General features: G+C 39.2%; 2 protein-coding genes across 4 annotated transcripts in view; one reads left to right on the forward strand and one right to left on the reverse strand.

The window, feature by feature from the left end:
• The window catches only part of LOC126858455 (cone-rod homeobox protein), a 42,906-nt gene extending 26,951 nt beyond the window's left edge, over positions 1-15,955 (forward strand). Inside the window, exons 1-4 of one of the 2 annotated variants that reach the window (XM_050608797.1) lie at positions 1,876-2,016; positions 2,407-2,612; positions 7,400-7,833; positions 12,319-15,955. In XM_050608797.1, the coding sequence (XP_050464754.1) occupies positions 1,992-2,016; positions 2,407-2,612; positions 7,400-7,833; positions 12,319-12,826 (1,173 nt within the window). In that variant the 5' untranslated portion in view covers positions 1,876-1,991 and the 3' untranslated portion in view covers positions 12,827-15,955. Of the gene's footprint in view, positions 1-1,875; positions 2,017-2,406; positions 2,613-7,399; positions 7,834-12,318 lie in introns of those variants that run through there. The other variant, XM_050608796.1, reaches the window with a different exon arrangement.
• The window catches only part of LOC126858466 (uncharacterized), an 83,499-nt gene that overhangs the window by 55,804 nt on the left and 3,914 nt on the right, over positions 1-23,781 (reverse strand). The window lies entirely within an intron of this gene.

Consider the following 23,781-nt stretch of genomic DNA (forward strand, 5'->3'; position numbering starts at 1 on the left):
AAGCGTCAACGACGACGAAGCGTGTCGTGAAAGGAAGCCGCGCGTGCGTCCTGAGCGCAAAAGTCACCGAATCTCTCTCTCTCTCTCTCTCTCTCTCTTTCTTCCGTGTACCCGAGGCACTACTAATAAATTGGATCAGACCGACTCCCGATGAGTTGTACGAGTTGTCTGGATCCGGGCTTTACTTCGGCCCGACTCTAATCTAAGATCTTGAGTGGATTTCAGTTTGGGGCACCGGCAAATTTATTTAGCCGCCGCGGTCGTCGCCCGATTCGCTTCTCTATCTTCGTTTCCTCCGCAGTAACAACGACAGTTGTTACTTATCAATACGCCGAGAACGTAAAAAACAGTCCTTCGCGCTTTGCAGAATAACACTGCACATATATTTCTTCATATATATATTTTATATATCGTAGTTCACCATAAATTTGAGAGAAAGAGTTTCTCTTGCTTTAATTCAAAAATTAAAAAGTATTGAAGGATTTGTAAAAACGAATATCAGCTGCTGTTATTGATAAAATTACATTTTTTCACACATTCGTCGTTTTACGTCTTAGACCATCGAAGACAGATATAAATTTTGCTTCAGTTAGATTTATATTATAGCTTGTAAATAAGGGATAGTATATTTGTATATTAAATCAATATAATTTGCGAAACAAAAAAATTTCATAATTGGTATGATAATTATATACAACGGAGCACGGAAATCAAGTTTCAAATGCAAGTCCGCAATGTCATTAAACGTGCTGATAAAAAATCGATCCGAAAATCCTCATATCATTTATTTTCGCGTGCGGCTTAGAACGAAAATCCTCACGCGGATCCTCGTTGATATCAATTTTGCAAACGATACGAGAGATCGTGGCGACTATAGCGTATAATTGCACGTCTGCGACAGTTATGAAAGTTCAGTGGCATCGAGGCGAAGTATCTCGTCCCTGTGGATGCAACTATATGGATAGATCGGCTGCATTGTGATGTCGCAACACCATCACGTCGTTATCCCCATCTCGCTTACTCCCCTTGTTATCATTCTCTATCGAGAGGGAGAAAGAGTGAAGGAGAAAGAGAGACGGGAAGGGAGAGTGTAAAAGAGAGAAAGGAGGAGGAGGAGGAGGAGGAGACATTGTGCGAGCGAGCGAGAGACAGCCGGGCGGCGGAGAGAGAGTGGCATGAATTTTTATGAGCTTAGGAAATTAATTTGTGTTTTTCGCTAAGCCCCGGCTTAGCGCCGCGGTAATTAATTGCGCTGATTGCTCTGCATCATTGATGAGCGGTTCCGGCCGCTTCGTAACGTCGGCTCCCACTTCGCGGTCTCGTTGTAGGCGCGCATATCCGACCGATGCCTTTATATATCGACGCTTCACTTTTCAACGCTTTGCGTAGATGTGTGCGTATATACATACACGCGACCGTAGTCAACCACGCTTTTCCAAATACTTTTAATTAACATGCCTCGTCTGGCCGCGTAATTACAAAATGCATATAGTAGAAATATAAAAAATGTATATATAAAGAAAAAAATATTAGTATAATTATATACTGAGAAGTTTGTGTTCAAATGTTATGAAATCACAGGACGCACTCTAAATTTTTTTAATGAAATACTCGAATTTGCATGTCGGTGCTTTCGGAAAACAAAAAGATATAAAAACAATATATCCGAAACCCCCGATACAAAGAGAATTCAGTGCAAGAATTCAAGAATTGCCTTCGCAAAATTTTTAATTTACATTAAATCAAATTAGATTAGAAAGCAGGAAGGTATAAGTATGTATGTGTATGCGAATATAATTCTTCTTACAATAAAATATCTAAACTTACATTAATAAACTTTGATCAATATAGTCGTGAGAAGGCCTTATGTTGATCATTTTATTTTGTCCAATAACGCTTAGCGTATAAATTTGAAAACTCCGCAAGATTGTCTGTAACTCACAAGTTTCTTCAAGTTATCGAGTTTCTCCTTCAGTCAAGCACAGTCAAATATGCGGAGCACCGAACTAACAATAAGTAAGTTCCATCGGAACTTCGCAAATTTGAATCTGTCAAGAATTAAAAGGCGAAACTTTGTCGAATTAATTTGTCTAAAATAAGTCGGGAGAGAAATGGATTTTTCTTTTTTTATATCGATAATAACGTCTATTATATAAAGTTTATTATTATGGTTGCACTCAGCAATAAAAAAACTGATTTTTATATTTTTGACAATCTATGAGAAAAAAAATTTAATTATTAATTTATTAAATTACTTTGATTTATTATTACCACTTATCGCAATTTCTTATTATCTAGCTCACAAATCTCGTGATTATTACTTTTGTTTTATCAACACTAAATTGTTTTTAATCTAACCGTATCTTATTAAATAGCTATTTTTATTCCTCCCGGTTTTCGTTGCAGATACTAGTTACTCCGCCTATCATCCGGCACTGCACGGAGTTGGCGAGGATTCCTTCGTGAGGAGGAAACAACGGCGGAATAGGACTACTTTTACCCTTCAGCAACTGGAGGAACTCGAGTCCGCCTTTGCGCAGACTCACTACCCGGATGTCTTTACGAGGGAAGATTTGGCTATGAAGATTAATCTTACGGAGGCTAGAGTGCAGGTGAATATCAAAAGCTTTTCAATTTACAATCTGTTTATATTTCTTTCGGATTATAAATATATATTTCAAACGTGTCCAGAGAATAGCTGGATATTGTTAATTTTTTTATTATAATTTTATTATACTACAATGATTACAAAATTTTCTTCTAATAAAGTTGTAAGAAAATTATATATATATCTATTATGTATATATAATAAAATATTTTTATGTTTAATTTTAAAATGTTGCCAGTAGATAAATTAATTGACGAGTGTTTATACGACCAAACTGGCAATTTATTGTTTGATTGTTCTATCGACGTTTCGACCATATGGTTTTGGTCCTTATCAAGTGAATTAAAATAACAATATTATAAATAATGATAGTCACGTTACAAATGAAATAAACGGAATTATGTACCTGCGTTATAGTTAAAAAGTAGAAAGAGAAAAATCGAAATGTCAAACTGACATTGTGACATTGTTGACACAATGTCAGTTTGACATTTCGATGGTCGAAACGTCAAATCAATAGAACAATCAAACAATAAATTGCCAGTTTGATCGTATAAACACTCGTCTATTAAAATATTTTTAATCATTCTCCTTTATTTTGTCACTGCAAATGCACATATCTTACTGCGGTACAACATGTAACAATATGTTTGTAATCCGATTAAATTATAAAAAGATCTATTGGTATAAGAGAGACGAATAAATTCACGGTGAAAGAGCAACTGTATATTATATTTAAGGATACATTAAAACAGGTTACTCGAAAGTATGCTAATCACGTTGTATAATCACGTTTATTCGATAACGTGAAAGCACGTGTATTAAAACTTCACAGAATATTCGCGTCTGAGAGCATTGGCAGTTTAATCTTTTAATGCGTCTCAGCGCATTGAGATTGGATTTCGCGTTTTAATGCGATGAGAAAATTACGCGCGGCAACCCGGTAATTTTTTGTCCGCCTCTGTAGCGTTAAAAGTTCCGAGAAATTCCGAGAGCATTTTTCACTGTACGCGTTTTTGTATAATATTTCGCACAACACATGATAGAACGTATTATCTGCGCCTACGTATATATTCATTAATATTCACAAATGGTTATTTCGCAAAAATATCAAGCATGCTTTGAACAAGCCTTTTTTTTTTATTTACCTATTTGTTTTATTATTTAAAACATCTATTATATGTATACGATAAAGATTTTTAAAAATATATAACGCGTATATAAAAATATATAATGAGTAAATAAAGAGAGCACACAACGGTTACAATAAAAGCATGTTAGATATAACAACTAATTGAATAAAAAAATCTTGTAAAAAAAAAAAAAAGATTGGCAATAATGATCGATTGTTTGGTTTTGTACGGCGGTAATGCTGCCGCAAAAGCGAGAACGTACATACATAGAAGGGCGGAAAGATGAAGGAAGGACCGCGGGGAGAGGGGTGGGAGGGGAAAGGGGCCCGGACCCCCAAGGGGCGAGCTGACACCCTCGACCTGACGTAATCTTCTGACAGAGTAAGCCGGTAATCTCCGGGATTACTTTGTACTCCTGGCCTCACGTCCTCACGGCCATATTTACTCACGCCGCTGTAATTCGCGCTGAGAATCCCTGCAGTAACGGCGATTCCCTAAAATCCAGTCGGAACATTTGCGGAGGATATCTGATTACCAATGGCGGGCTTTTGATTTCTCGACAGACGCCGACGACGTGAGCCGAGATCTTCGTCGAATTATAGACTACAGCTTTCGGCGGTTTGAAATTTCAGAGTTAAATATCCCGATATTAAATATAATCTCTCCCTTTTTCAAATGTATTATCGCATGAATTAATTACCAATTGTTATTTTACAAAATGTAACGCTCGTATATTATCAAAAGAGTCATAAATATCACGACCCTTCGCCCTCTCGTCGCTAATATCTTGACTTGTGGAGGAGGATCCTCGATCACAAGATAAGAGGCTGTTCTAAGAGACAGCATTGTGCGAGCATCGTGAAGCCGAGGAGAAGGCTGCAATCTCTGTCTCTATGAGAGGGGGAGGAGGGAGGGGGGGGAGAGAGAGAGAGAGAGAGAGAGAGAGAAAGACGTTAGAGCATATGTACACATTACGTTGAAAGAGACAGAGGGGAGACGACGAAGAGGGTGGGGAGAGGGGAGGGGGGGGGGAGAGTTGGTCTGGCTGTGACGCAATTACGGCGCAGACTCATTGTTTCATTAGCGAAGACAAAGAGAATCTGGAATAATGGACAAATAAGCGCGTTTACGTAGCGCCCGTCCTCTCTTCTCCAGACTCCAATTAGAACCTCTTAGAGGGTGGGGGTGGGGGTGGGGGGCAGAGACGGGGTCGCGGACGGCCGGGGGTTGAAGGAGGGTTCGCTATGTATCGCCGAGGCACGTACCGCGCGCGTCGTTCTCGCCACCCACACGACGGGCGTGCGTATATTTCCTCGCACATACGTATTATTCGCTTGCGAATCGTGCGTGTTCGGGAGTGCGAGGTGCACGTGTGCCAAGCGGCAATTACTGTCATGCGTGAATTAGACGCGACGCGCCGCGTCAAACACCGCGCCGCATCGCTTGCACCTGCTCGCTTCGCCCTGGACCAGGGATGCTGGTCGCTATTACATACCGGCTCTCCTATTCTCGATTATTGGATTTTACAAATCATCTCTCTTTCTCCATTTATTTATCACACTTTTTTCTTTGGAATTGTAGCGTGTGAAAAATTTTAAATAACAGAAAAAAGATAATGTAGAATATTTATAATAATTGCATACTCTTCTATCAAGATAATTAATGAAAGCATTAAAAATTTCGGACTGTCAGGAATTAAAAAATGAAAAAAGAATTTTTGTAAACACATATGTGAATTGATTAAAAAGGCTTCTCGTATGATGGAAAAACTGTTGAAAAAAAAAAAAGAACAGCTTTTCGTGAATTAATCATCAATTATCGTTTTCATTGTTTCTAAAAAGTGTAACGCAGCGATACGTGCGATCGGTAATCCCATAACAAACAGCAATACATTAACAAGGGCGCGGCCGATCAAAAATGTTTTACTAGTGACGAGATCGAGTCATGCCATTATCAACGAATTTCGGATTAAATTCATATTGAAAAAGGAAAAAAATGTAGAGGAGAGAGATATTGCGCGAGGGTGGAAAGGAAAACGACGATGGTCCCTACGGAACCATGGCTTTGTTCCCAGCTATTACTCGCCCCCCTGTAACCCTTAGGATATTATTATATCTCCCCGTCTGCCATCATCTTCCACTTCCTCGCGATGTTCGAGGCGGTAGAGAGAGAGAGAGAGAGAGAGAGAGAGAGAGAGAGAGTCGTGCCTATCGTATTTATTTTATTAAACCATTTTCCGAGCTCCTCTCCTCCCGCGAAAGTTCTGCACTCGAACGTAAGATAATCATTTTCCAGATCCATTATACAAGACGTGCCGATGCTATCTTTCTGGTAAAGATTTTTTTTTACTTTGAAACATACAGTTTGTATTTCTTTCTAAAAATGTTGCACGAACAGCCTTTTATTTTTGAAATAATTTTTTTGAAAACGAGAAATTATTTTTTTTTTAAATTTCATTTATATGCCAGTAATAAAATAAAATAATAATTAAAATAATTATTAAAATAATTGTTATTTATATTGCCAAATTATTAAAAGAAAAAGTAATGTTACATTTTTTTTCCTTTCCTTCGGGAAACAGTATCTTGTGTAAAACGGACTCCGTCCATATGTAATAAATTTTCTTAATTGATCTTTTGGTGTTTAACAGAGTGATATATCTCTCTGATTGCAAGTACACGTTCTTTCATTAGTGGGCGCACTATATGAAGATTTGCCCGCGTGAAAACACGGTTATTACATATACGTTGTTTGGAGAAAAGTCGACGTTAGCGACGGAGAACCGCTGGATATAATAAAGTCTATTTCAGCCGGTATTATGTCAAGTTAGCCTCGTTAGCGGAACTCGAGCTTTTTAAAAAACACTCGGCCGCCGTGGTTGCTGTCGGCTCGTTGAACATGCACGGCGGAAAGTGCCCCCGGTCCCCCTCCCTTCAATCCTCCCTCGTCCAACCTCTCGGACACCCTCGTGCTTTCCTCTGCCTCAGAATGTCACCCCTCCGTGCATGCAATTATCCTTGCACATTTGCGGACATTGCCAAGTGGCGTAGGTATAGATACGACCTACCGTCTCATTTTTCTCCTCTCCTCCTGCCTTTCGTTTTTCGTCGTGAATAATCGTATTCGATTGAGATGTTGACGACTATCGAATCGACGATTTATGCAAACTTTCGTTGGCTTTTGACAACTATATATATGTATATCGCGATATGATATCTACTCACATTTAATTTATAATTCTGAAATTATATTGTAAACTAGATATATGAAACATACACTATTAAAAAAAAAAAAAAAAAAAAGGGAACACTTCATATTCTAGAAATTAGGCTATTTTCAAATCGCTAAAACTCGAAAAATTTTCGTAGACAAAAAATTAAAAAAATATTTTTAATATATCGATATATCGATATTAATAATGAGAGAATTGGACAGCTCATTGATTAAATATTAGTAGGATGTATTAATTTTCTACGTATGAAAAGAAAGCCTGCAGTAAAATTAATTCACCAACTTGATTGAAGAAGTACAGGCACTTTTACATAAAAAATGCTTTCTCGATCCTCCAAAATTTAAAAGCATCAATTTCTGCTCTAACGTTATCTATATTCTTAAATATTAATCTCTTTTCTAACCGTAGCAACATTGCAATTTCCAGGTATGGTTTCAAAATCGACGAGCGAAATGGCGTAAGAGCGAGCGGCTGAAGGAAGAGCAACGCAAACGCGAGGGCGGGGGTGGCAGTGGCGGCGGCGGCGGTAACGTCGAATCTTCCGCTTTGAACGCGCCGACGTCCTCGTCGGCGGGCCCGAGTCCCACGGGGAACGATCCGGAGGGTACCACAACAAGTAGCAGCGCTGCCGATATGGAGGACGCCGTGGCGGAAGGCATCGGAGGTGGCGGTGGTAGCGGCGGCGGCGGCGTCGGCGGTGGCGGCTCCAGGAGTCCCAGCACGACTTCCGCCTCGGTCAGTCCCCGGCCCCAGCCGAGTCAGCCGTCCCTGGGTGGCGTCTCGACGCCACCGCCGACCCCCATAAGGGCGCCACCGCCGCCACCGAGCACCGTAGGGGGTCTCGGACCGCCCGCCGAGAGGTGAGCTCTTAAGCTTCGTTTGTATTTACGTCTTTAGGAAATATCTTCCTCCTCCTTTCTCAACTTTTCTCTCTCTCTCTCTCTCTCTCTTCTTCTCCTTTCCCCCTTATAAATTCCCGAGCGATTTCAGCTAGCAAACGGGTGCAAGCACCGCTGAACATGCCGGCCGGATGCTCGATACGCGCCATTAAACCACTTCTCGTGACGGCGCGCCGTCCACCGGTAAAGCCGCATCTAGACCTCCCTCCCCTTTTCCTTCCCCGCTAGCCTCTTCCGTGAGTGTCGTCGTCATCATTGCCATTCGTATAATCGCGATAATCGTCGCCTCGTTAAACTGTAACTTCCACTTCTACGACGAAAGAGAGAGAGAGAAAGAGAGAGAGAGAGAAAAGAGGGGAGCGTCAGTTTTTCATCTGAAGCTTTGTCTCGTGAAACTGAATGGCATTTCGCATTTATGACTCGCATGTCGAGAGGAAGCGTCGAGACGCGATGAGGGAGCTAAAGAGTTTGCGACGCGTAAAAAGATTAAAGGGGCTGGTGACGATTTTTAGCGACCATGGTTGATGTCGCAATTCTGGGAGCAAGCGGATTAAAATCTCGAAGTTATCGAAAAGTTGCAGGAAAATTGATGTCACACTAGTATGATATCGCGCGCGCATTGTCAAGAATGAAAATCGTTTTGTCCACAGACTCGCGTCACAATTGACAGACTTTAACTGTGAACAATAATTTTCTTACCCCGTGATAAAAGCAGATTTTTCTGCTTCCCACTACAAGATAAATAATAAAATATATTCTTTTACTTTTTTAATATACGCACGTCTATTTATCATATCACCAATGTTCGAGAAATTGATATGTATATTATATGTAACATCGAAACGTACATCGAAAATGTTTCTGCCGCATGAAATATTTCTACGAGAGTCGCGACATCGGATAAAGGCAGAGGGAGAGAAGGGAGCCGGCCACGTTCGAGGAATCAAAAAGGGGGCGATTTATCCCGCTCGCGGTTCTCTCTTTCCGCGAGGACAGAGAGCATTCGTTTATAATCCTCGAGACGGTGGGCTTTCTCTCTCTCTCTCTATCTGAGGATCGAGGCTAGATTAGAAACAAAAAATGCCGAAAAACATTGCGGAGACGCGTAATACAATGGGAGGCGCGTTAGACGACGGGGATGACGAAGAGGGTAGCGTGGGAGGGGGGAGCGGCAACGACGAAGAGGGTCGAGGGAGAAGGTAAAGAAGAAACGGCAGGAAGACGATATCCCGTCGCCGTCTCCCCGCAGTTGTAATTTATTTAAAACTGCTCGCCGTAAATATATCCCCATCATTTATTCAAAGGCACGGCGAAGCTCCTGTCGGGGGTAACGGGAGGGGAGGGGGGGGGAGAAGGAGGAGGGAGAGAGGGTAAGCTCCGTGTTCCTTCTTTCCTTAGCTTTACCTTAAGAACGGCTTCGCGGTGTGCGCTGTACAGAAGCGGATTCGCGTCGCGAAGATGTTATCTTTGTCGCTAGATACCGCCTCTTTCGTCACGCCACACTCTCGGAAAGCTGTGTGAGAGCGTAAGAATTGATTACGCTAATTATTGTTAACAGCGAAACGTGTAACGCCCTTTGTCCCTTGTTAATTGAAGCAAAACAAGACTTTTTTTAGATGAGAAAGAGTCGGATAGAAGAGTGAGGGTGTAAATTATCGTATTATCATATTGATTGGCATTTGTGCATTGTAGAAATTATCAATATTCGTAGAGTATTGCGTAAAGGGTTTTTTGCGAGATAACACATCCATTTCCAAATCGTTTCCTGTCACTTTTATTACTCGCTTTAACTCCATCCGTTATATCCGCTATATCCGGCGGGACTGAAAGCGTTTAATGTTATTGAATTTTAAATAAAGATTTTAATGGAGTCTTATTACGCGGAAAACGCTACCTCGTCAAGGTAATATCATAGTTATCGATTACGCCAAGAAACGATTACAGGATAAAAACTATTAAATACAGGTAAAATGGAGCGGGTGAATGTTAAATAGAACAATTAAAATGATTATAATGTACATATACATTTATAAATGAAATAACGAGCTTTAACGCGAATTTGCAGTAATAAAAATTCACAGACGGAAAAATATGAAATAATAAAAACAGTAGAAAAAAAAAATTCAAAATTGAACTGCACAATTTTTTTTCCAGAAAAATATAAAAAATGAAATTTGTAATGGGGAAGTCCTCCCGTAGTACAGAAAAAACATACGTCAGTAAATGCGCGCATAAAAAATTGTGGAGAGAAACGAATAAAATTAAATCAAAGAATTAACACGAAATTAATTAGTTAAAGAAATCTCATCTCGTCTCGTGTTATTCCATCATCTTCTAAGGGGAAACCGTTACCTGTAGCATTTCTTTTCTCCCAACTCCCATCTCTTCCTCTCTCCGAATACGAACACGCGAGAGAATTATTAATCTTACATCGCTTCTGCAAGAGATAATCTGCGTTTAAGCCGTCATCCCTTGTACACCGTAACTCGACACCGTAACTCAGTGCTGAGCGTCGATAAGACGCGTACCGATAAGTCGCAACTTCGTCCAAGCAAGCTTCGTTAAAGCGGTTCGCGATGCGGATTAATACGCGTGTGTGCACGAAACACGCGTGCATATATACATCTGTGCGGGCGTGTGTACGCGCGCAAGGTAAACGAGCACACGTAAGCAAGATGCACGGTAGATTACGCGGCTAATTGCCGCTAATTATCGCGCTTACCGCGGTTCGGATCTTCCCCCCCCGCCGCCGCTCCCGCGCGCGTCGCGGTTTTCCAGCTCCTCGTTCCCCATTTCGCCTCCCTACCCCGGGCAACCATCTGAAATCCGCTACTCTGGCCTGCCGACGAACTGCAACGTCTTTCCTACCCTCCCCCGCCACCTTTCCCTAGTAACGACCTAAACGCCGTGGGCTGTCTACCCTAACTCCTGCCCGCTCTCATGCGTCCTTCCCTTCCCTATCCCTCTCCTTCCCCGATCTCCGGCTCCGACTCGAGCTCGTTACATTAATTAAACAATATTTGTGATTAATATTTGAGATAATCATCAGCGCCTCAAAGCAGCCTCCTCTCCTCTCGGAGGATGCGGAACATCGCGCGTGCTAATCGGATTAGCGCTTGCGAGACTGTGGCTCCTCTCTCTCTCTCTCTCTCTCTCTCTTCCTTCCTAGATTTCTGTCGTATTCTCTCTCTCTCTCTCTCTCTCAATCTCTGTCTATCTGTCAGTCTCTCGCTTTCTCTATGCTGAAACGCCGGTAGTTGGAATCGCACGAAATTGCGACGTCCTTTTGGCGATAATCGCGCTGGTGCTAGAAATAGTGTTAATTCGCGGACGAGTTAAGGATCATTTCCAGCGTGATGATTGAAATCTTTGTACTCATGTGAAGCAATAGGCTTTAATTAGGCTACTATCATTTAATTTAAAAATATAATTAAATTAATAAGAAAGAAAAGAGGATTTAATATCAATATTTGAGGATAATAAATAATATCCTATTTTTTAGAAATATATAGAATCGTGGAGATGAAATATTTTTGTTTTATCTGTCAAAAATTTACGCTCTTATCAAAATTTTTAATATTTATAGTAGTCAGTATTTTTATAAGTCATCGATCGTGACAATTAATTAATAGTACTAGCTAATAATTTCTAAATGTCCCTAAAGAATGATTGCTTTTGGCGTTTTTTAATCCCAATCGTATTTTGAGAAATAATACTACGATAAATGAAACAGTGTCGCTTATCTTCCCGATCGAATGACAAGACGGAATATACATAATAGCACGCTGAAAACAAGAATCGAAATTCTCGATATATAACGTACTATTTTTTTTTTTTTTGTGTAATTACGCAGTCCTTTTGTTATCAGGGATCTTATAATTGCAGCAATATTCTTCAATGTTATCTATGCTTCTACTTTGATGTTATGATTTTTTATAATCTAAACGTAATATCATCACCAATTGCTCGCTACACTAGATATAACCAATTATCAAGAAGAATCTCTAGATTTTCAGAGATTTCTCGAGTGTTATTTCCAAAAAAAGTGAACTTAAAATTGGAGACAATAATATTAAAATCATACAATCATATTATAATATCAAAATTATAATATACTATATGTCTGCCAAATCAATGTATATTCTAAGATTCTTAAATTGAACGATAGGTTTTGTTGCCTAAAATTTTTAATTCCTCACTGATGAAATATCCATGATTCAGCGAATCTTCTTTGCGCGCGGATGGATGAAAACCTATATTATGATAAGCCAAGCTTTTTATATTTTTTTTTTTATACATCTACATCATACGTTTTTCAAATTATGTTTTTAATTTAATTTTTTTAAATTTTTATTTTAAGTTTTTATTAATTTTTTTTTAAATTTAATTTTATATAATTTTCTTGTTATTTATATTAATCTCTTTTTTTTCTCGTAAAATTCTTAGCACCACGGGAATAAGCGCTGGGTTTAGGCCGGTGGAACCACCGACGTCCATCTTCTTTTCGCCTCATTTGGCCGCCCAGTTCTCACCGCCGCTCTTCGGCAACAAAATGGTCAGCAGCGCGTCGACATCGTTGACCTCGACGACGCCGTCTTTATGGACCACTAGCGACCAGCATCGACCGAGTAGCCTCCAGGAGATGCTATCCTGGTCGCCGACCGGTTGGCCCGGTTCTATCTGCGGTTGCTGCAAACCAGGCACCGCCGGCACCGGTACTGATCTCCATCGGAGCAACAGCCTGGCCGAGTTGCGAAGAAAAGCTCAGGAACATTCGACCGCCTCGGCTCTTCTCGGCGGCCTCGCCGGTTTTCCCGGCGGTCTGCCCCTGCCTCTGCCTCTACCGCTGCTGCCGCCCTTGCTGGGTCTCTCCAGGCGACCGGAGCACCATCATCATCATCATTTGCCCAGCGTAGTGCATCAGATACAGCCAACCACTAAGGAGGATCCATAGGATCGCCTCGACGGATGCCGATATCGTCTCGTAAACGTGGTGTAAATCCGTCAAGGTGAGATGTACCATCGGGTGATTATAAAAAGTCAGGAGCGGTATAATAATCTCGGTGAGTTCGAATCTCGTTGCTTTAGCGACAGAGATCATATCTCTATGCATATTCTCATAACGAGAATACTGAGAATCCTTTTTCTTTATGTCTTTTCCAAGCAGATATTATTGATAGAAATGATCCTTTCTGTTACTTTTGGTTGTAGAATTTATAACTTCTTTTGAACTATAGATTTTATTGGATTTAATGATTCGGCATCATTCGAAAATTGTACTCTTTATTATATTGCTGAGATTATATTGCTCTGATGATTATATTTGAATCTTATTGGATTTTTTGGCAGGCTGAGAAAATTTTCTTGCGTTTTTGGGCGTTGTAATAGACGAGTTTCTGCGTTTCAACGGCAGGCGATGATGATTTAACGAACACAGTGCCGCGAGTTGATAACTATGCTCGATAAGACGATGCGTGCAAGAAACATTGCAAACTGTATTCATATTATCTTTGATTTTGTAACTTGTTAAAATAAATTATGATGCGCCATTAAGAACTTGCGCACTCTTGATAGAAAATCTTGGTTTTAAAACATGTAACGCGCTGCTTTTTAAAAGTATGAGGTTTCCGTTTGAAGCAAATTCGACAATCAACTCCATTTTCATTTACTTACAGAATTGATTTTATAAAGTAAAACATTTTTGAGTCTAAATTTATTATTTTTATGAACGTTACTAATATTGAAATTTTTTAAATATTATAATTTTTTTTTATTATTTATGATATTTTTTTCATGACACTTTCTATCTTTTTCATTTTTTTTTTTTTTTTTAAATAAAAATGGAAAAAAAATAAGATTACATTTTAATACTTGTTAAATACGCAATAAACTGTTGAATAATGCAGCATTATCAATTTGCACATTACTTTGTTATAATTGCGGATGAGATGTAAATAGGCGACGTTCATCACAATAATCTTCAGTAGAGAATATATTCACAGACGTAAACGTTCTTCTCACATATATAATCAACAATAATGTCCAAATCTTCATTCTAGGCTACCGAGTGATGCTTTATTTATTGCCTTAACTTGCGACGCAAGCATATTTATATCACCGCTACTACTTCTAATGAATATCGTTACGCAAAACATTGAGTTCCAGACACATGTTTGACGAATTTGTTATTTACAAGTGAAGACAATTTCTGGAAAAAAAAAAAATCTACGAGAAGAGGAGACTAGATTTCGATTTGTCATGTTGAATCCAAAATGTCGCGATTTGTATATAATGGAAATAACAGCGGCGAGAAAATGGGAGCGAATAAATGACACGATAAGATCGATTCATATTATACAAGATAACGACGAAATATTCCTCTATAATACCAAATGTATTTGTTTTTACGTTATTATGGAAGGATTTTTCATCGTAACGTGTCATGTTGTATCATATAATGTGAATCAGTCTTAAAATCGAAACTTATACAATATATATACATATATAACGAATTTGATTGGATCCACTAGTGTGCACTGGTATATAAATTGTTGTATACAAATTTACATAATGGCATAATCAAAATAATTAAAGTAATAATTAGAGTAATTAAAAAATAAAATAATTAATACTAAGGGCTATTATTATTGTTGCTTAATACGAATAATGATGATAACTCTTACTACGTGGGCAAGTGAAAACGGACTTTTTTCAAAACATTTTAATCGATCGAAATATTTTTAGCGCACATCCAAGTCATTTTTCTACATAGTTTCCACCAAAATTTAAGCATTTTTATCACCGGATAGATAGTCTTTTTTATTGCCGTGTCATAAAAAGTATCTAAAGAATTCGTGTGCAATTGGCTTTAGACATGTCCCACTACTTTTTACGACGCGCAAATAAAGAAACTGCCAATCCGGTGGCAAAAATGCTTAAATTTGAGCGGAAACTATGTAGAGAAATGATTTGGGTGTGCGCTAAAAATATTTTGATTGAATAAAACTTTTGGTAAAAATCCCGTTTATATTTGACCCACGTATTATCTTCATATTTTATTTATTGATGCTCATATTGCAAATTTGTGTACGACAACTTTTTAAATATGCACCAGTGCGCACTGGGTGCACCTAACCGAATTTGCTATTATACGAAGATGTATAGTAAAAAGTGTTTGCGAGAAAATGGTTTCGTTTCCTTCCACACGAGTAAGAAGACGCGACGGACCAACACGTGCCTGATGCGCTGTATATTCAATCGCTCGATATGCTCGACCAGTCGATTCGTTCAAGCTACGCGGATGTAGGCTCGAGCTGTGTGCATTCATTCAAACATTCCTATAGGAGCGGGATTTGAAACCGGTATAATCTCGGATCATTCAGATTTCGCGATTCGATGTTAAATCGGAAGAAAAAAAAAATAACAACATTCCTGCGGATGTTTCTCTAATCATTTTCTCGATAATCATATTGATTTTATCATGATTATATTGGTTTCAATTTCCGACTACAAGTAACGCGAAGAAACTCGTCTCGAGTCGGCTACTACTCTTATATGCCTTAAAAAGAAAAAAAAAAAAAAGAAAAAAGAAAATGTTCGGCGACATGGATCGATTTCAGATTTTTGTCAGGTAACGTAGCGATTAATGTAATCTTCAAATAAGATCGATCTCTCTCTCTCTCATTTCTTAATTTTCCTAAATAAAAAAAAAAAACGATCGCACGAAAGTAAGAATGAGTGTACGGTTATAGATTTGATTTGATTTAATGTTATGCGTGAATTTGACGAGAGAGAAAGAGAGAGAGAGAGAGAGAGAGAGAGAGAGAGAGAAAGAAAGAGATAACGAGATAACGAGAAAGAGATATAATTCCGTTTATGGCGTAATTCCATTGCATTTTCGCGAAGCGAGAGATATAAAAGCGAGAACGGATGTAGTTGTTTGTAGAGACCTGTATATTACCTCCCGATAAATAGTCATTGCTAATCAAAGATAGTCTAATAAAGGTATATTGTAAGGTAGCGATTACACTATGTAGTCAGAACTGTGGTAGCGATATATCGAATAAATTTGTTCTCTCATGAATCCGGTGTACAAATTATTTCCTCGCATAATTACTTCAATTACCCCGTGGAGCTCGAAAAAGAGTATTCGAACTTAGTTATACATTTCGCCCCGAGATCGTGCGCTTTTTCGTCCATCCTAAAAATTCCGATTCCGTAATTTACTTTACCGCTACCGCGGGATTACGTATCGCAGATATCATTTCGCGATTTGATCTCGATGCAATAAGTTTTCCATCTTCGTATCCGCCAATGGCAATCTAGCATCGCGAGAAGTGCTCGTTTCACCCTATATAGACGAATAATTGTACCATAACTGAGAACAACCGAGACTGAGTTGCCGAGTACAATACCCAGTAAAAACACACATAGGAGTTAGAAGAAATAATGCAACATCGCGAGGAAAAAAGAAAGACAAAAGAGAGATAGCCTCGGGAGTAGAAGCGGAACGCGGTGAAGGGTGAGAGGAGAGATAGAGGAAGCGACGCGACGCGAGTCGGTGAAGAGGGCGCGGAGAGGGTGTTGGCAATCAATGCTTCTCATAAGAAAAGCTCGCCCTCTCTTATGGGATCAACCCTCCTCGGGGATACGCGGCGAGTCTTCTTGCGGGGTAAAAAGGAAGGAGAGAAAGAGCACGCGGAGGGGTAGATAGGAAGAGACGGGAGGGAAGGGTGATGCGGGGGAGGGTGAGAAGGAGAAGCGAGCGAGGGGGTTGTTCCCGGCTCGACCAACCAGCAGCAAGACGCCATTGATCGGCACGTGGCTCCCGGTTGGTGCAACGGATTTCGCCGAGGGTGGAAGGGAGGGCAACTCTTGTGCCTCCACGGCGGCGACGGCGGCTGGAGGTGATAGTGGTGGTGGTGGTGGTGGCGGCGAAGAAGACGGAGGTGGTGGCTGGAGCGAGGAAAGGAGGCAACCACCCCGATGGAAGACAGAGGAGCTAGAGGGTGCAGGGAGAGTGGTAGAGGGTGAGGGGGACGCGCGCGGGGGGCGAACGTTCTGCACACTCCGTTACACTTACTGGTAAACCGTATTAATCAACGACATCATGGTTTATCCCCCATTCCTCTTCGCCCCGCATCCACCTTCCTTAACCTCCTCCACTTCCTCCTCCTCCTCTCCCACTTTCACCTTCTCCTCTCGCTTCCGCTCCTTCCTCGTTTCTTCCCCCCCTTCTTATCCCGCTTCGCTGCCACCTCGACGGGGCTCCTCCGCTCCATCGCGATCTATAGCACCGACGTAACCTTACAGCTTACAGCACCCTTGCCCGGCGTGGCGCGAGACGGGGAAAGCGGCGGGTTAGAAAGACGCGAAGGGGGCGAGGGAGGTTGAATCAAGGCGCCGGGCCACTTTGGAAGAGGCGATCGACGCTTAACGATGTCTCTCGATACCCATTACGTGGCTAGCCGGGATTCAACGAGCCGGTACCGTCGACACTCTATCGCGTCATTGTACATTGCCGAGAGCGGACTCGGGCAGAAAAATCCGATTGATCCCGCCGTATCCTATCCCGATAACATTCCTTCCTCGTAGCTCTCGCCGGAACCGGTGGGCGGATTTTGCGGATATTCTCTTCTATCTCCCCCGCTTCCTCTCACTCACCTCCGCGCCATTGCTTAGTAGTCTTTTACAATTCAAGCAACGTGCGTGGAGTATCCTTTTTACGGCAAACGCGATCTCCGCGGCGATACGAATAAAATAACCGCGATAGCTGCTGCCATTTCCTGCAGAAGCGAGTTTTACAAAGATTCTACGGAGCAGTGGCTTTTTTTTATGTTGAATGACGAACGGCAGTAAAAATGAATTCCCTTTTTTCTTTCTAGAAGTAGATTAGCTAAGCAACATGTATATGAGAAATATTTGATAAATATTATAATATAATAATATTATGATTTAAATAAATAAATATAAGAAGAAAGCTCCTGGAACATACTTTTTTTTTAAAGAGCCACTTTTGTTTTTATAACATATTGCAGAATATGTATGGAAGGATTAAAAAAATGTTTAATCTCTTTTTTTACAATTTTAGATATAGTTTTCTTATCAAACAACCGATTCAGTTACAATCTATTATAATAGATATACATATATGTACATTATATGTATACATTAATATCGAGATTACTAATTGAAAATAACACTAATTCTCGTCATCCTAAAAAAATTGGATATTTGTACAATTTTCTGTGTCTTTAGTGTATTAAATAATTATTCAATTAAAAGATTACGCACAATATAATATATTAAGGTTAATTCTTTTCTCTTATTCTCTCAACAATCGGTATCTTTGATGAAAACGCGCGAGATTGGAATCAATCTCAATCCAGTCGCGAAAGGAAAGGAGGGGGTGGGGTCGTTTTAATCGGGCTCGAGTAACTGATTTTCGAGTATCACGAGATTCGCGCTTCACGGAGAGAGAAGATGGTTGAGGCTTCCTGACGCCAGTAGACAGTGATTAATATCGCGACGTCGTCTGGCGTACCCTCCCTCCCCCCCTCTACCCCACCCCTCTCGCGCAAATGCACGCGTAGGGTCGTGCGCGAGAGGGCGTGCTCTGTTTCACCTTTCTCTCTCTCTCTCTCTGCCGTTCCCCCGCTCGTCCCCCGCTCGCGCCATCTCCCCTCCCCTCCCCCGCCCCTCCTCTCTCTACCGTCGCGAAGCGCACTCCGCGGTAAAAGGTTTTACGAAATTCATTGTCAGGCAATTTGCATGTCAAAGCCGCTGAGAAACGCGGCGCTCCAGGACCCGGCAACGGCGTCGGCACTAGCAGCCGGTAGCTTCACGCTTTACCGTCCCGAGAAGAGAACGGAAGAGAGACCGAGAAGCGAGAGGGCATGGTGTCTGTCTCTACCCTTCTCGGGGGCTTCGTTCGCGCCGCGTCGCCACTTTCAGCCCTGATGGAATTAGGGGAAAAATAAGGCCACTTTGCGCGCGCGACGCCCGCGAACGAAGGCAATTGTTTATTAGACGGCCCGACGTCTCTCTTTCGCCACCCGTCCACCGTCATATACTCTGTCTTAATGATGATTGTTCGATCCTCACAATTATTAAGAGACACACTTTCCACCAAGCTATTAAAATAATTACTTAAAATAATTGAAATAATAAATATAATAATGATAATGCTAACAATTTATAGTAACAATAGATTATAAATATATTTGGTAAGATATAAATATATATATATTATATGTTAGATTTAAATTATATAATTTCTAATATGAACATCCTTTAAATTGCGTACTTTTGTGTCTCTATTATTTTTAACAAGTAGAAGAATATTAAAATATTTTAATTTTCATCTTAAAAGCTCTCCGACATCTTTCTTAACTTTTTCGCAGACTTTCTTATTCTTTCTTATAAGAAAACGTTTTAATGTGATTAAAGCTTTAACATGAAAAAAAAAAGGGGAAAACTTTATTGCAAGCCTGCAATGGATAACAAATATATTTTTATCCTTTTGTTTTATTCATCGTGCCCCAACCTTTTTAGCTTAATACTTTTTACTCTGCGAAGTTCTATTACTTATCTTGGTAAATATAGTAAATATAGAAAAAGGAAAAAGGAATAATTGTAAAATTTGAAACTATGCATATTAGAGTTCATACAATTTGCGGCGTTAATAGCGTATACGTCGTTAAAACGAGGGATGCGAAGGTTTTGCTGAACAAAGAGAAGAAGGCGAGAGGAAAGAAAGAAGGAGAGAGAGAGAGAGAAAGAGAGATAGTCGGGAGACTCTCGGATCTCTTCTCCTCTCCGATATAACGCCTTATAAAGAAAATAAAGCCACGGGCGCGAGGGCGAGCGGAGAATTTATTGAGGTTGTCTGGCGAAACTAAGGGGATCAGAAGCAGCAATGATTTTCAATTTTCGAATCCACTTCGCGGCCGTTCCTTCGTTCTCCTCCGACTCGGCGGCGGGGAGAGATCAGATCGACATATCTGGTTCACGTGTAACGTATACAGGATAGACATAATCCCGCCCGCGGGAAAAACTCGTTCTCTCGCTTCTCTCCGTCCCGTTTTTATCCCGTCGATCGGATTTCAGATTCCGCGCGCGCTTGTGAGAAGGTATCGACATCGATTCGACGATCTCATTTACTTTGTTGGTCTAATTTAAATATTAAATATAAAATATTCTTATACCCTGATTGCAAGATTAAAGACTTACTTCCGAAATCTATAATGCTCGCATTAAAAAACGCAAATCGTGCGTAACAAGTTATCAAATAACAAGTTTGAAATTGATTTCCTCAAATAAGATATTATATTTCTGGGAATTGTAAGTTTAATCTGTTTCAATAAAGATTCAATAAAGATTACAAATATTTCGCGCACCTTACAAAATATTAACACACGTATAAGAAAAAAAGAAATAAAAGAAATACAAATAGATACTTATTGTATGAAAAAAAATCAAATGTTGAGCATATAAATGGAAAAGGATAAAAAGAGAGAAAAAAAAAAAATAAAGAATTGAAAAACTAGATCGTATTTAGTTTAGTAAAACACTCGTCTAATAATTCCCAGGTTTAATGCTATCTCGCAAGTTGAAGTAATTTGTGAAGGAATTATATATTCCAAAATATTTTTTGTTTCGCCAGAAAAAAATAAATGGCAATAACTATTATAATCATTTTCTCATTATAAAATTTTAATTCATACATTATGCCTTTTTTGAAATGCGTTTATTGCATATTATCAAATTAAAAAGTAATTAAATCGAGATATTAAATTGTGTAAAGATAAAGGATTAAAAAAATAAAAGTCAAAAATTACAGAATCTTTATATACGAGCTTTGAAACCTAAAAAATTTATTTGAATACTATTTATTATTTTTTGATGACTATTTATTCAACAAATCACACAAATTTATATAAAGTTAAAGATATATTTAATGAGCAATATTATTCGAGAAAAAGTATATACATCTAATAGTAAAAGTTAATTTTACATTGTTGTTATCTCTTTGTTTATGAGACATTACCATGTACACTTTTCATTAATTAAACTACAGGCGGAAGAGGAAAAGCTTGTCACTTGAAAAAATCGCAAAAGTTTCGGAAAATTTGCGAATTCTTGTGTAGCGAGCCAGAAAATAGAACGAAATGCTAAACGACGATTCGATCGGCGGCACGTGGCGGTCGGTGCCGTGAAAGGCGAAGACGCGAAAATGATCGGGGAGCGGCGCGGTCCCTAATGGAATTATAAATTCAATACCGGCCGGCGCGGCGCACCTGAGTCTGTTTCCTGGTATCCGGGTAGATTTCTCGCTCTGGATGCTCGCTATATGTGTGTGTGTGTGTGGATAGCGCGTTCCGCTAGTAGTATTCGTAGGCAGATAGTGACTCGCGTATTCGTGTATCGCTGCCGCCGTCGTAATTGCCATCCTAATAATTGTCATGGTATACGCGCAGCATACCGCAGCCTGTGTCCTGCACCGTGTGTGTTTCCAGGGTAAATGATGGCCCGCTATCCAATCTACGTTCATCGAACGAAACCGCGTAACCGGCCGAAGATTAGTCGCGTATGTGGAAAGCGTGCGTGCGTGCGTGCGTGCGTGTGTGTGTGTGTGTGTGTGTGTGTGTATAACGCTCGAACGCATGAATCACTCGCGGCGCGTTTCTAATTGCGGATATTATTACCGCGCGAGAGAGAATCGATCGTTAATGAAAATGGGAGAAAGCAAGAGAGGCAGGGAAAGAGATGACAACTGTCGAACTTTGTAACTCTTCTGAGATTTTTTAGAAACACTGTTTATTTTAGACTAGTTTTAATTATAAACTGTGTAAGATATATGTATGTGTATTTATATTGCTTCTTTATAAGTATATATTTTATAATAAAGATAAATTTATCATATATGTTAAAAATAGAAAAAAAAAGGAAATTTATTGCTTCTTTTTGTGACGTAAAGGAATCATGTTGGTATAATAGTATTATATGTCAGATAATTGAATACGATTACGTGGCGATGCGAGTGAAGAAGAAAATTAGCGAATTTGTTGACTCGCTACACTATACTGCATATTCATTACTATTACATATTATTATATAAAATCACGTGAATTATTAGATACTTGATAAACTCGTTGGATGTAACGAATATGGGAATATGAATATTATTAGAGTTACTAGAGCAAATAAACATCGGTAAACCCCTAAAATAATTGAATCAAATTAACAATTTTGCCAATTAAAGATATAAGAGAAATTATTTATGATAATAAATAAATAAATTACTTACAATAAATTGATAAAATGCATCACACAAGTACAAAAATAAAAAAAAAATGTCTATAAATTATAACATAAAATCTTATAAAATTTATTTTTTATAAATTGTAATATTGTTTGTGTGTCAAAATGATGGAATTATGTCCTACATCTTTTATCATCTTTATATCCAACATATGTCTTCACTACTATGTTGTGCATTTTCGCATGTTCGCAGCAAATAAAAATTGAGAGATCCCTATTTTTTGTTGCCTCAAAATCAATGCCGCGCATAGACATTCCTATCTTCAAGTAGCTCATATGCGTCAGGTCATATCCTTTACTACAGTCGTATTATCGAGATTGGGCTCGCCTCCTTCTGCTCTCCCCGCTCACCCTCTTTGCCAACCGGCCATCAGCTCCCTCTCCTCTCTCCCCTCTCTACGGTTCTGTAGCCCCAATCACACCGGCAGCCGCTAAGTGCGATCCATTACGCGTAATGGAATGCGCCAATTATAACATTTGCTGAATAATTGGCGGACGCTCGGCTGCGCCTGCCGATGGTGCAGGCCGGCACACAGGGTATATACGCAAAGGTGGCTGAAAGGGATAACGCGGGTGAGTGGGGGGTGGAAGTAGCCGATGGGTGGGTGGTTGTGTGGCGCCCGCGCTCGATACTCGCGCGCATATACGTATGCACGCATACGTACACATATACACGCGGGTTGTACGGCAAACATCAAATAAATCATTTAATAAATTTTGCGGAAGTGGTGGTGGTGCTGATGGTGGCGGCGGCGGCGTGCTGGTGGTGGTAATGATAAACTCTAAAAGGCTAGTCCGTTATTTTGTAGTGACGTCCACGAACCGTCAATGACGATTAATTTTTTGTTTTCTGTTTTTTCTTTTTCTCGCATTTATTGATGCGACACGAAATAACGATGATTAAATAATTATATATTATTTAATTTTCTTTTTATTTTTATTCGAAAAATATAAGATATAATCAAATATCAATATTTCTCTCTCGATATTTTCTGAGAGAGTACAGAAACCAATTATAATATAGAAATATAGAAATATAGAAAGAAAAGAAAATAAAGAAAATAAAAAGAGACTCAAGAACGAGGGACGCTTGATATGAGATTAATATCGTAGCAATGCGATTAAGATAATTAATAAAAAATAGTGTAACAGCAGTAAAGTGTGAATAATGATGTCTTGCGAGATAGAAGAAGATAAAATAAAAATAAAACAGACAAGCAATTAGAAAAAAATATAAGATTTTACAATAACAGAAATTATCTTTTATAAAAATTTCTATGAATTGCAATATATATATATATATATATATATATATATATATATATATATATATATATATTACACACACACAAGAGGTTGAGATAATTTTTACAAGAGATCTCCACGAAATATATATATATATATATATATATATATATATATATATATATATATATATATATATATTGATAAAGCATTTAACAAGGCAAAAAAATAAAAAATTATGGTAAGTATGTTTCATTTAAAAAAAAATAAAAAAAAAAAAAAACGAAACTATGTTAAAAACCTATGTTAAAACTACAGTATTCCTGTCATATTTCTGCAGTA

This window comes from Cataglyphis hispanica, chromosome 25, assembly GCF_021464435.1.
Source record: "Cataglyphis hispanica isolate Lineage 1 chromosome 25, ULB_Chis1_1.0, whole genome shotgun sequence".
Taxonomy (NCBI): domain Eukaryota; kingdom Metazoa; phylum Arthropoda; class Insecta; order Hymenoptera; family Formicidae; genus Cataglyphis; species Cataglyphis hispanica.